At 33.4% G+C, this 14,267-nt stretch overlaps 1 protein-coding gene across 1 annotated transcript in view; it reads left to right on the top strand.

The window, feature by feature from the left end:
- The window catches only part of LOC149787859 (cortactin-binding protein 2-like), a 135,095-nt gene that overhangs the window by 86,504 nt on the left and 34,324 nt on the right, over window positions 1-14,267 (top strand). The window contains exons 10-13 of the mRNA XM_089974087.1: window positions 4,372-4,545; window positions 10,158-10,281; window positions 11,733-12,029; window positions 12,371-12,466. Coding sequence (XP_089830213.1) covers window positions 4,372-4,545; window positions 10,158-10,281; window positions 11,733-12,029; window positions 12,371-12,466 — 691 coding nt within the window. The remainder of the gene's footprint in view (window positions 1-4,371; window positions 4,546-10,157; window positions 10,282-11,732; window positions 12,030-12,370; window positions 12,467-14,267) is intronic.

Below are 14,267 nucleotides of genomic sequence, written 5' to 3'. Positions count from 1 at the left end.
ATAATAAGAGATTAAATTCATATACATTTAACACATTTTTGAGAAATTATTTAAAAAATGTGGTATTTTGCTGTTTTATATTTAAATCAAAAGAAGTTCACATTTCAAACAGCTTTGACAAAATACCAGTATATGATTTAAATATGACATCTAATTTATTGTTGTCTAAGTTTCTGTTTGATTAAATCTCACGAAAAACACAAATATTTCTTAATTTTAGTAAGTATTTAATAGAGGCTTCAAAGATGTTGACAAGAAATATTGATTTTATTGCAACTTATACCACATAATCTTTTTCCTCACATTACCGTGTTATAATTCTTTCTTCCTGTTTGTTGTCATCATTGTCCTTTGCATTATCAGAGCTGGTTTGATTCATCAGTGCATCAACATCACAATATTTTCTCTGGTGATATGAATGTGTATCATGATACAGACTGAAACAAACAATACAGGATATTGTCAGATGATATAAACTGTATATAAGTGGACATTTTCTGGACTTCATTCTGTCCCTCAGAGTAAGCAACTTAAACCATCAATAAAACCTATGAATTGAACTACGTGACTTATTTCTGTGACCCATTTAACTGTGTATCCATGTATGTACTCTATCAGCCTAAGTAAAGGCAACAAATTGTTTAGAATTTCACCTTGCACTGAATATTTTCCATGGGGATGGCTCCAGTGACGTAGTGATTAGAGCATCTGCCTCGGATGTGGGAGGTCACTGGTTCGAACCACAGTCGAGTCATACCAAAGACATATAAAAATGGTACTAACAGCTGCCTCACTAGGTGCTCTGCATTAAGAGGTTAGTGTTAGGACTGGTTGACCTGGTGTCAGGATAATGTGACTGGGTTGGACATCATGCTGTATGTCTGCGGCATGATACCCCAGTGCTAGACATGACTATAAACTGCCATACTGCAGTTTATAGTGATATGTCTGAAAAATTGTTAAAGCTCCTTTAAAAATCCAACTCACACACACACACAGAGTCTTTCATGAGATAGCAGTTAATAATAATAACAAATGTGCATTTGATTCATCCTGGTAAATATTTTTTTGTGCATTGATATTTCTTGAATTTGTACACTTTCTTTTTTTTCATGGATTTATTATTTATTTAACTGCTCTAAAAGTGCATAAAAATGTTTGCATATTTTTCATTTTTTCTTAGCATATCTGAACATGTACAAGAAATACAAAAAGAAAAATAAAGAACTACTTTTATTAAAGTAAAGAACTTTATTTTATTTTATTCATTGCAGTAATTCATTCTATTCTACATTAGATTTGATAAATGTTTTGTGTAGTTGTGTATGAAAAGCATCGACAGTATCCCTTGAAGGCATCAAAACTGAAATTGTCTTGACACTGTCTTTCTTCAAATATGATGTTTTGAAATGTTTCGACTTCCTACATGAGTGACATGAAAAAGTTTATTTCTTTGAGATGCAAAACTCTCATAAAATATTGTGGTAACTCTAAAGCTGTCAATTTTTTTAGAAAACTTACACTGGGTACCCATCAATCCTAATGAATGGTTACCCAGGTACCTGATCAAAGGGAAATTGTATTACATGTGTACAAACTTGAAGTTAAGCCTGCATTTTTTTAAATTCACAGTATCCGATATACATCACTACCTAATGTCATATATTCATGCCCGAATTACAGCATGTATGCAATAGATATACATTTATATTTGCTACTAGCCTGGTTCTGCACCTAGTCACCAGTCACCTGGTTCTGCACCAGAATGCAAACACAAAAATTTGGAAAATTATTTATTTTCAACACTTACTTTTAACTAGTCAGCTTTGTGTAACTTTTGCTGAACGATTATGAACTGGAATTCTGCATTGAGCATGAACATATGCTCAAAGTGTTGTATTACATTACTCTCATATTCTTCTCTTAAAGTTTCTAAATTAGTGTTGATTTTTCCTCTTTTCTGATCTGGCATTTTTGAAGTTTGAAAAGATCCATCTTTTATAACATTTTCCATCATATAACATCCATAAATCACACCATAAAGCGTTTTTCTAAACACCTGGTGCCATTTTCTTTAAAAGTATAGATTGGTCCACTAACTAACAAACTTATGAATATAATGAATTTGTAAGGCAAAGTTCATATTTGAAGAAACCTGTCTGTTTTCTTGGAAGTTGGTCAGATGCAGTTGCAATAAATAGTAAACAAGGAAAGTAGTCTTAATTCTTATTCTTACGCAGAGTCATCTTATTAGGAATATTATCAAACCTATTTGAGTGGAAATAAAAAGATGATAATAAAAATGAGAAAAGCAACTTTTTATTATTTTTATAACAAATTTTTAATGATCCAGAAAATCCTAATCCATTACATTACAACAATAAGGTAATCAATTAACAGCTTGCTATGTACACATGTTATCTTTTTGAAAAAGATTATTAGTCACACATTATTGCACCTGCCAGTAGACTGGTTCCCACTTGTTTTTTTAGTATGAGGATAGAAAACATAAAAATACTTGGTTGTTTATTAAAGAAATGTTAAAATATAATGTCATTTTTCAAAAGCTATAGAATTCAAGTTTGAAATGGTGTGTGTGGTAAAGTTCCTTTAAAGCGGTATTGTCCAAGTGCGGGTAGAATCACATGTATGAATGTTAAATTCAAGACAGTATTTTTAGGTAGTTGCCATAAAATAGATTTCTCATCAATACTGATGCAAATGGATATGCTAGATGGTTTCATGGCATTTGAGCTTAGAAACTTTTTATTCAGCGATGATCAGATAAGGTATGGGTTTAAAATTTCCCATTTCTGCAGGGAAACAAACATTAGTTGCTGCTTGTTTTCAGTTTCCAAAACTGTAAGCATTATATATATTGACATCAGGTTTGATACTTTTCTCATTGTTATAGAAACAAAGCAATGTAAGTAAAAGTGTCTTGCTGTGAAATAATGTTTTTATGTCGATTTCTGCAGTGTATTTATATGTCTATTTCTGCAGTGTATTTATATGTAATGTAGAAAATGTGTCCTGTACAAAAGTATTAACTGTTGCAAATATCCATTCTTGAGATTTACTAATTGATTGCTAGTTTTAGTTAAAATCAATCTAATACAGTATAACTTACATTAACTTCCCAAAGTTCTAAAATGCAAATTTGTTGTTCCCCAAGTAATATGAAAGCGAAGACCATCCTCATTTTGTAAATAAAATTTATTTGTTAGCTTGAAACTGGATCAGACAAATTGTGTTAGCTCTTTTTTGGTGTGAGTAATTCTTTATTCTTTACAGTTTGAATACTATCACATGATTGTTTAGTTGAGTTATTATTTTGCTGTGGTGGATATAATTTACACATATCCTAATTATTATCAGAGGTACTATACATCATGTACAAATATTGTGAAATTGAAGAAATATACCATATATAAATGTGGTACGATATTTAAGATGAATGTTTAACCACATTTAAGGTGATGCAGTTATGCTAGGCGTGTTAGTGTCATTCATTGTGATTATGGAAGATAATGTATTAAGACTTATAATTTAATTATTTTATGTGCATATTTTAACTTTCTGTAGGATTTAGGCTAGGCTAAAATGAAATACAAATTTTAATGTCATCCTGTTGGTACTAGAAAATAGACCTCTTTACAGTTCAGTAGTTAAGGGTAATACATGTACATTTGATGGCTCCTACCACGCAGACTGACCAATAGTTAGCCTTAACTTTATGTGGCAACTATTGTTTCCATGGCCACTTTGGCTAAAGAATATAAAAAATTGTATGCATTATTTTTCATGATGTTCATGAAATGGAACATCTGGAAGTCTTAAAAAATTAAGTGATACATGTACTCTTTTGGCTGTAAAATTATATTTCATTTCAGTAAAAATTGAGGATTTAATTTTTAAGTTTTTAAATTTCCAGATGCTTAAAAATTGATAAATATTAGTTAACATTAAAAATACAAATTGCACATTACATTATCATTCCTTCCTTGTCCTGTAAATTCATGTTGTTGTTTAAATGAATGTGAGAAAAGAAAATTAGAATCTACAGTAAAATGGTACATGACTATTACTGTCAGGCAAATTAGAATCTGTTGTAAAATAGTACATGACTATTACTGTCAGGCAAATTAGAATCTGTTGTAAAATAGTACATGACTATTACTGTCAGGAAAATTAGAATCTGTTGTAAAATAGTACATGACTATTACTGTCAGGCCCAAGTTTATGTCATGCTCTGTTCTTACCAGAATTTATGGAACACAAACAAAAATTGAAATGAAAGAACAAAACAATGTGCACAATGAATAAAACACTAATTTTAACTATAAAAACATGTTTTATTTGTGCTATTAGTCCAACTGGAGCCCTGTTCACAATGCAGTGCATGGAGGTCACTTGGACTGTCTGAAATTGATGTTGACCTTCAGAAGAAGCCAGTCAGATGTGAGTGACATACAGGAAGTGCTTCATATGATTGACAAAGATGGCTGGACCATCACACATTTAGCTGCTATTAGAGAATCTCCTGTAAGTAATCATTTACACATCATTTTCATGCTATTATTGGAAATGTATAACTCTCCCTTAACATTTAAAAGACTTAATACAGTGTGACCCTGTTATAGCACACTCTGTTATAACATGAATTCAGATATAACACAATTGTGGCATGGCTTCAGAAAGTTTATATACATGTATTTTTCTCGTACACAGTTTTTTTTTCATGCTGCAGGAAAGGCTGCTGATAAATTAGAAGGAGAACTCCTGAAGTATCAAGTTGCCACTCTACCTGACAATGTACTTCATGGGGACAGAGTTGATATTTTCATCATATTTGCCAGCTAAAAGACCCAATAACTGGAAGATATAAATTTCCTCTTCTTTGTCAGGTTATGAAAGGAATATTGGTTATTTACCATTCTGATGGTGACTATGAGAGATTGTTCAGCATTGTTAACAAAAGTAAAACTCAGTTTAGATCTAGGCTCTGTAATAACCCAGCACTTATTGCTCTACTGGTGTGCAAAACATTTGTAGTCTCAGCTGGTACAAAGTGTTTTGAAATGCAATATGAGAGTCTGTTGTTTTTTAAAGCTCAAAGTGTTATATATGAAAACTTGAAGCAGTAATTGATGTTCAAAGTCCAGAGGGATAAATAAATCATTTTGTACATATGTTCATTGAAGTTTTTTCATGTTATATGTGGATTACTCTTTTTATTCCAGATTACTCTTTTTGTCCACTTGGATTACACTTTTTCTTCACTAGGGGTTGGCATGTATGTATGGACTCGTTACATTCAGCTAACTTTTGAATGCAGGAACAGTAACTGCTACATGCAACTAAACGACTGCTAATTCCTTTTTATTTTTTGAAATGTAGCCAGAAAAAAATAGTTTTGCTGAAACTTAAAAGATAACTGACTACCTTTGAAGCACCAACTGTTCTGAATAAATACCAAGCAAATGAAGAAAAAAATTAAGTCTCAATCAGTGTTCTACAGTTTGATGTTTGTTGCCGCAATAAGAAACAGACATCTGTTTGGTCCTCCAAAGATGTCCTTTAGTGGTAACTTCAATAACACATGCACCCTTCATCAAAGAAATAAAAAACAAAGAGAACCTTTCATCAAAGGGAGTCAGCATCAAACTTAAATAAAAGCAATGGAATCTGATGGATTGTTGCATTTCCAAAGTGACTGGAACATATTTATTGTGCTATGAAAGTTTCATTTTTGCAGGAAAAAAGTATGCTTATGGTCGCTACCAACAGCAGCATAAATTAAATTTCCAGTATTTTAAAACCACTGAGATCTGGCTATCACATTAATTGAAGATGGGGTATCTTGCAAAGATGTTTGTTAAACTTTTTAATTTGTCCACATATTCTTTTCCATATGAATAGCCTCATACCCCAGGTAGCCTCGGCAAGATGATAGATGTTTCCAGCTGACCAAAACTCTATGCTAATTTAAATAAATGTACCTGTAGCATGCAACAACTGTAGTCACATTCTACTTGTGACATTTGTTATGAATGGTTTATTAACAATTGGATATAGATCAAAACAAGAACTACCAATTTTTATATGTAAGTGTTATATGTGTTTTGTAATGGGAAGTGAGTCATACTTGAAGTTTATAACATGAGATCTATACTCAAATTCACAGATTCTGTACATGTACAGTATTTAATGGATTATAGATTGTCTACAGAAATGTAAGTTATCGATATGCAAGTGTTTTTCAGACTAGTTTGTCTTCATTTAACCAAAAGCATGTATTTTCGCACCCGCTTTTATTACCCCAAGCCTGGTCATATTTTACATAAATGCATCATTTTCTTAAACTAACTGACTCAGTTTGTTATAACATGGTTTTGTCTATAATATGGTCGGGTTCTGTGGACCCCAGCCACAATGTTATAGTGGAGTCACACAGTATGTGCAATTAATAATCTCACCTCTTGATCAACAGCAAACTGAACACAGAAGCAGGGCTTGAAATTTATAATTTTTTACTGCCTGCAGTTATTTGCTAGCTGAGAAAAAAACCTTCCAAAACTATTTCATCAGGCTGTTTTTAGCCTTTACTTGTCATAAACCAGAAGAGCTTATTGGATGGCCTGTTGTCTTTTGTCCATTTATCTATTAGCACGAAGTAGCTGACTGGCTGATTGATGACATCAATCATTAAGTGCATGTTTTAACCTGAGTAACATCATCCTGAAGTTTCTTAGCTTGTCTGTGTTCATCTGCATGTTTTGAAGTCCCCAGGACCTGCTCCAAATGGACAAATGTTGGTTTAAAGTTAATATTTGGCATTTACAGCCCTTCTTTCACTGGCTACCCATCTAAATGACTTGATGTCAGAGTTAATAATCAATTCACTGGCCAAGATTTTTGAAATTTTCTGCAGATTTGTATGTCTTTTAGGAGTGAAGAAATAAATTTTGTATAATCTTTTCATTGTCAGTTTAAACTGACCAAGGTAAGGTAATTTCCTGGCAGCATCCAAAAGACCAAGCTCTAGTCTATGTGCTACACAGTGTGTTATGATGACAGGATTATCAACAGTGTCTGAAAGCCTTTTAGCAACACCATTCTTTGCCCCCATATTTATGCTTGTGCCATCCATGTTGACACAAACAAGGTGAAGGCTGTAATGTATGTTATCCAAAGCATCCAGATGTATGCTGAGGTTACAAAATGCCCTCTTAATTGCAGTTCAAACCCCATCAGAATCTGAGCTTTCAAGATGTTCAACATGAGCAAGCAGTGTAACTCGACTTTTATGGTCAGGGTCTACAAAATTAACAAGAATGCATTCTTGGTCTATAACTGCTGTATCAGTACTAGTGTCTGAAAGGATGGATATGAATTTAGCTCTTGATATTTTAACCTTGACATTTTTCAGTAGGATGTTAGATATACTGTTGATGAAATCTGTGCATGCTGTTCTCTTGATGTAACCAGTTCCAATTTTAACTCCATTTTTTATTTGAACTTCACAAAGAAATTTGTAGTCTGAAAAAGATTTTCTCTGCTTTACTGTGGCATATGCCATGTTAAACAGCTTTTTGTAATACTCAGTTTGGCTCAAATTGTATTTATTGATCACTCTGTTCAAATCACCTACTGCTTCTTTTTTCTCAGATTTGGCTTTTCAGTAACTCACTTTAGCTGACATGTATTATTGTGCTTTGCACTCTTTTTAGTGTGTTAACAGTGTCTTTCCTTGTGATAACCTGTTCTGCAAACAATCCACTGGTTTTGTCCGCAATTGAGGGGTATCTCTTGCATATATTTGCAAGATGCACTTGTTCAATCTCTGTTGAGCTTGAGGCAAGTAAACCCCTGCAGCCAAGAATCTATGAACTCCTGTTTTCATTTTTTATTGAATTCCCTTTCTTAGTCAAGTTTATTTTTAGCCCATTTTGTTGACTTTTCATTCAACTTCTCCATGTGAGAAAGCTTGCCAGTAGCTTCTCGTGGGTCGGTGGTTCTTTCCGGGGTTTTCTGGGTTCTTCCTCCACCATTAATACTGGCCGCCATGTATAGCCTATTGTGCTGAAAAATGGCGTTAAACCCCACAACAACAACAAATTCAACTTCTCAATATTTGGGCTAAGCTTTATAAGAAAACGATCCATCCAGATGTGTTCCTGGGAAAATTCATCTTAGTAACGCATAATGGTTGCAAGTCCAGTGATTGGGTCAAAATAACATTTCTCAGAGAAGCCTTATCCAATGGACAGTGAAATTCATTCTGATATAACCGTTAAAAGACATTGCCTAAACCAGTATTTTCTGCTTCCATTAGTTGGAACCACAGAAGTTATGGCTGGTTTCAGTCCTGATTGTTAAATTTCTGTGTGTACTATGTAATTATACAATGAACCTGTGTGGTACTTGCAGGTTAGTATGAATCACACTTGTGTAAGCATCATTCAGACAAAATGGGAATTACTGCCCTTTCAAGTTATAGACCACAGTTTACTTGTCCACGGACAAATAACCTTGCAAAAGTTGCTCATCATTAAGAACAAATTTCTGATTCAGACAATTAATACAGTGGATTTCTGCACCCCTATTTGTGAATGAAATGTTTAGATGCCAGATTCCCATTGAAAAAAGAATGGTTTTGACAGATCCAAAGAGGTTTTTCCCACTGTTGGGTTACAAGCCTAACAACACATCTCAGAGTAGATGAATCAGTTACAAAACAAACTTCATTTTATGTTTTTGAATTATAATTTGTATTTGCTGCATTTATATCCTTTAAGAAGTTTTAATTTAGATTTCTTTTATATCATTGAAAAAATTAGCACTCGCAAAAAATGCATTAATATGAATCTCTATAATTGTCCAAAATTAATTCCCATTGTGCAAATATGCATGCATTAAATTTGAGCCCAGAGTAATCAGGGACTGGCTGATAAGTAAAAATAATAATAATAATAATAATAATAACAACTTTATTTAGAGGATGATACTATTACAGACACAACATTCCCTAAAATTTGATGATAAGTCTTACTAAAATTATACTTTAGACTATACATGATAAAAAGCAAAAAATATGAAAATGCAATCATTGTGGTACAATCTGTATATTAGCTTGTCTGGTTTGGATTCTGTTTTTGGGTTTTCATATTAGATTTAGTGGAATTGGTCATAGAATTAGACAAACTTGACTGGAGTAACTTTAATAGATGCTTTAATCTGCTCAGTGTTTTTCTTGCAAAACTCTTGTTTGATCAGGTTTTTGCTTTTATGTTATAGCATTATCTAGCAAAGTCATCAAATAAAAGAACACATGTTGAAGGCGAAATCAGTTTCTTAAAAGTTAACATTTAATACTTGGTTGTGCTTGGAATAAATAGCAGGAAAAGCAATAATAGTACTTTTGGGAAATCATGTGTTGATTTGAATATTGCTCACAATGGAAAGACTGCTGCCATGTGAAATTGAGCCTGGCTAGTGGCAATTTACTACCATTAAATTTGGAACTTAAGTTTCTGAAAAGGAACTAGAGTTCATTAAACTCTAAGTGTAATTTATGAACTTTTTGTTTGAAGATAATGTAACCTTCTCTGCATCAGACCTCACTAATGAATATTTAAAATGCATGTTTTTCAAGTTCACACATGCAGCACATAATATTTCATTACATGTTACTGAAACTTGTGGAAAAATATTGACAGCCTGCCTTACTATTAAGGTCTTGTTAGGTTCAGCAGATCAGTAGAACAATTACCCATTTTTCAAATAGTTGTCCACAAGTAACTTTATTCTTGTTTTAATTTCTTCAGTAATGTTGTCTTGCAAAGAAATGCTACTTGTCGATAAATTAGATTGCATGGGTACGTGATATCAAGAGTGGGTCAGTTCAGCCTTTAATTCCTGATTAGTCTGAACCTTTATCCTGTCTGTGGGTTTTAAACTATAATTTTTGACCTGATAAACATAAGGCAAGAGGATTTATTTCATTTTCTGTCATATCATCATTGTACATTTTGCTGTATATCTATATCAAATTTTAGTGGAACATATTTTTTACTTCACGTTTACTTTATCAGAATTATTTATTACCCATTGTATAGATATTTACCACTAAAACCTCATATCTTATGTTTCAGGATTGCTTGTCTGTGATAGTTGAAAACTGTGACTTTGATTTGAAGATAAAGGACAGATGGGGTCGATCAGTTATCGATGTTTCCTCAGCCAAATGTTGGGAATATTTATCACAAAGAGACACTGGTAAACTGGTTTTCTTTATGCCAGTTCGAATGCATTATGTTACGACGTTATCTGTTTGCCCATCCATTTGTTACGAAGCTGGTTTCTGCACAATACCTTGAGCTGTCCACCATGAACAGTTGCCAAACTTTGTGAATGGCTCACACTTGTGCTAGAGTCAAACCATATAATTTATAGGCATTAATGCTCAAACATCAAGGTTACAGTGACTTATATGGTTTCCACATATTACCTCAAGTTGTTCAACATTTATAGTTACTAAACTTAATGGATGGCTTACACCTTGGGTAAGGAAGAAACTGATCGATCTGGGGCTCAAAAGTTCAATGGTCACTTGACTGAAGTTTTAAAATAATGGTCACTGAACAATAACTTGAGTTTTCCATCATCAACAGTTAACAACCTTTATCAATGGCTTGTACTCCAGATAAGGAAGAACCATATTTATATTTGGTTTAATATGACAAAGGTCAAGGTAAACTGTGACTGAAAGAAGAAAATTAGTTTCTGTATAGTAACATCATTTCTACAACACATACCTCAATCAAACCTCTTTGATGGGTTGTGCATGGGGTAAGGTTTTAGTGGTCAGAATGTCAAAATATAAAGTCACTGTAACTGAAATCAAGTTTTTGCACAATAATATTAGTATTATATAGCAGTCCAAACATTGTAGATGGCTTTCAATTTGGATATGGATGTAGCCTATCTTTGAGTCAAATGGTCATTGATCATAGTTCTTATGAGTGAAAACAGAAAAAGAAGTATATGCACAAACATTTTGTTTAATTTTCATAGAAGCCTCTTAAACATGGAGTGAGCAAATAATGTGCATTTATGGTATTTTGTTTTGTGTGCATACCTGGACTGGAATAACAGCAAAATCATTTGGATAATTTTACTGGCAAAATGTAGAACCACTTTAAAATCTTGTAATGCTGCAGGCTTATCTTTTTTTAAAATTATTGTTTATGGTACAGACCATAGAAACTGTTTATAGTCTGAGCTAGTCACTGTAGTTGTTTCTTAGTAATCAGGTTAGTTACACTTGAAATTGGTTTATTATATATCTGACTTCGTCAAAGAATGTATTAGAAGTATTCTGTTTTTAATCACAAATTGTTTCCTATACCATGTTCCATTACTATCTTCACAAACAACATTAATTTTGTGCTGTCATATTCTTGTCCACTTCTGAAGGCAGATACTTTTATAAACAATTGTAAGAAGATTAGAGGCCATGAAAAGGAGTGTAATTGCTGTGATTTTAGAAATCTAATATCATGAATGTTTAAGAACAATGTTCATATCCTGATACCTTATTGTGTCTTCTGCTAAGCTTACCAATATAAAAACATCACTTTTCCAGTGGGAGACAGTATTGGTTGCAGTCAAGGAACTGCATTCTGTTGAAGCCTTGTATTATCAGCATGTCTTTCTCTTACTTCTAGCTCTGGTTGAACAGTTGAATGGAAATGTTGCCGAAGTTTCAATTGAGCTCAGATGCTCAGGGTCTGCATATGAACATATGGATGGGTACCTGATAGGCCGTGTACAGATTGGGTCTAATTCAGACTGGCAGCAGATAGAGATGTCTGTATTAGGAGTTTTAAATGATTACTACAAGCAGTTGAACGTGGGCCTGAGAACTAAGAAGACAAGTCGTTTGGATCCAGAATCTTCCCCAGATGCTCATGACCATTATATGCTGGGATTGACAGTCGACAGCATATGGAATCTTTCTCTTGGTGAGCAAACAGGATCTGTAGATTTCATAGTTCTATACAAGCTTTTACAGTAATATATATGGACTTTGTATTTGTGTTAGTGGATGGGAACATTTCTTCTACAGAATTTAATATAAAGACTTTGAGATATGTGTTATGATTGGCAGTTGAGTTTGTCAGTATGCAAAATAATGATATTTTAAATCCATGATAGATGGAATTATATGGACATGGAAGAATATGAAATGAAAATATCTGTTTGTGCAGTAAATGGGTTTAAATGACTCGTTTGTCATGTGAGTGACTTTTCTTTATTCAAGATAAGAAAATCAAGTATAACTAAATGTATATATCTGTTGCAGGTTCTTGTGTTTGGACAGTGGGAAAATACCCTGTAGTCACTCCCCAAGAAATCATGTGCAATAATTACATACAAAAGATAACAGTTACCCTAAGAGGTCAGTACAGGTGTTGAATTCAATAAGACATGTATATAGTAGTCTATTAATATAATATATGACTTAAGATACATAAGATACATAGCCAATCACTCTTCATGAGATATTTGATGTAGCCTGGAGTGCTGTTATCACGAGGTCTTATAGTTAGCAATCATCAAATAAGTAAATAAAGACACTTACCTTCAAGATACTATATATGTTGTTAATTGCTTTTTATTAAAATGCATTTAATTTCCAGTTTAAATCAGATGATTGCAGGAAATGGTTGATAAACAGACACCATGTAGATTCTGTGCCATGCAAGTAGAGTTACTCTGGTATTGGGCTAATATTAAAAAAAAAAAAAAAACGGCATATACTTGTCCTTGATGTATATGTTGCACGAAGTGTAAATCAACTTGAAAAATGGATGTTACTTTCATGGCCCTCATTCTGCCACCTGTGCCTTCCACCAACAGAATCTTAGAATTAAAGCAATGATCTGTAACAACCTGTGACAGGAGTGGCACAGTGATTGTCAGTGGGAATGGGTACATCAACATGAGCATGAAAGTACATGTCAACTAAAGACTGTTTAAACACTTCCAGGGTGTTCCAACAAAAAGTAATGAATCATGTACAACAAAGTTTTAAATTCAACATCTGTCAATGGCAAAAACAATTTTCGCGAAAACAACAGTTTTAACATACTTTACGTTTTGTTTCTTATATTGTACCATTGATTCGATCCCTTGCTTCTTGGTAAATATGGTAATCATGTGATCTGACTCTTACATAACATCATTGGACATTATCAGATGACAGACTGGTTAACTGATTTGTTATAGTCATATCAATTTTAAGAAGATATAGATTCTATTTGAGAACATCAGACATGTTTGGAAAGAGTGATCTTCATGAGTACATTTTTAAAATAGTGTACTCACCATCAATCCAAACATTTTCCCACAATCAGTGGGTGATGCAGAACTAATAACTTATGGTCATCCAGTGTATATAAGATAATCACATGATAGGTATGTGTGATTTAGATTTTTAACATAGCTTTAACAATTTTTCAGTCATATCACTACAATGTCTGCAGTGTGGTAGTTTATACTGATGACTAGCACTGGGGCATCATGCCGCAGACATGTAGCATGATGTCCCACCCAGTCACATCATTCTGAGACCAGGCCGACCAGTCCTAACACTAACTTCTTAATGCTGAGCACCAAGTGAGGCAGCTGTTAGTACCATTTTTGTAAGTCTTTGGTATGACTCAGCTGGGAATCAAACCCACAACTTCCCACATCCGAGGCAGATGTTCTTAACTGCTAGACCACCAGAGTGGTCCACACAGTAGGTGGAATTATGCAAAAAAACACAGAAAACTTAGAATCCTGTGATACCTTAGACCCTGCAATATTGTAGGAAGCTACTACAGTGTGACCCCGCTATAGCGCGCTCCATTATAACATGAATTCGGATATAACGGTCATGGTGTGGCTCCCGAAGTTTCATATACATGTATTTTTCTTGTATACAAAAAAATCTTTCTTAAAAGTACGAAAAAAACTTAGCAACTTTATTATCATTTTGGTGAAGAGATTGCGTATGAATAATAAAAAAACAATTGTGCTGTGGCTTCTGAAATTTTGTATGTATTTTTCACGAAAAGTAGTTTTTTTTTCTTGAAAGTACAAAAAATAACACATAAAAGTTTATTCTGGGATTGTGTAGGTCTTCACCAATGTCACAAACTTGGATTGTTTTCCTTATTGGCAGCAAAACATACCATGTGGTGATTTTTTTTATT

This window comes from Sinohyriopsis cumingii, chromosome 11 (genome assembly GCF_028554795.1).
Source record: "Sinohyriopsis cumingii isolate HCF-2022 chromosome 11, ASM2855479v2, whole genome shotgun sequence".
NCBI classification, from domain to species: domain Eukaryota; kingdom Metazoa; phylum Mollusca; class Bivalvia; order Unionida; family Unionidae; genus Sinohyriopsis; species Sinohyriopsis cumingii.
Note: the sequence above shows the minus strand (reverse complement) of the source record. Positions and strands in the feature narration are given on the sequence as shown.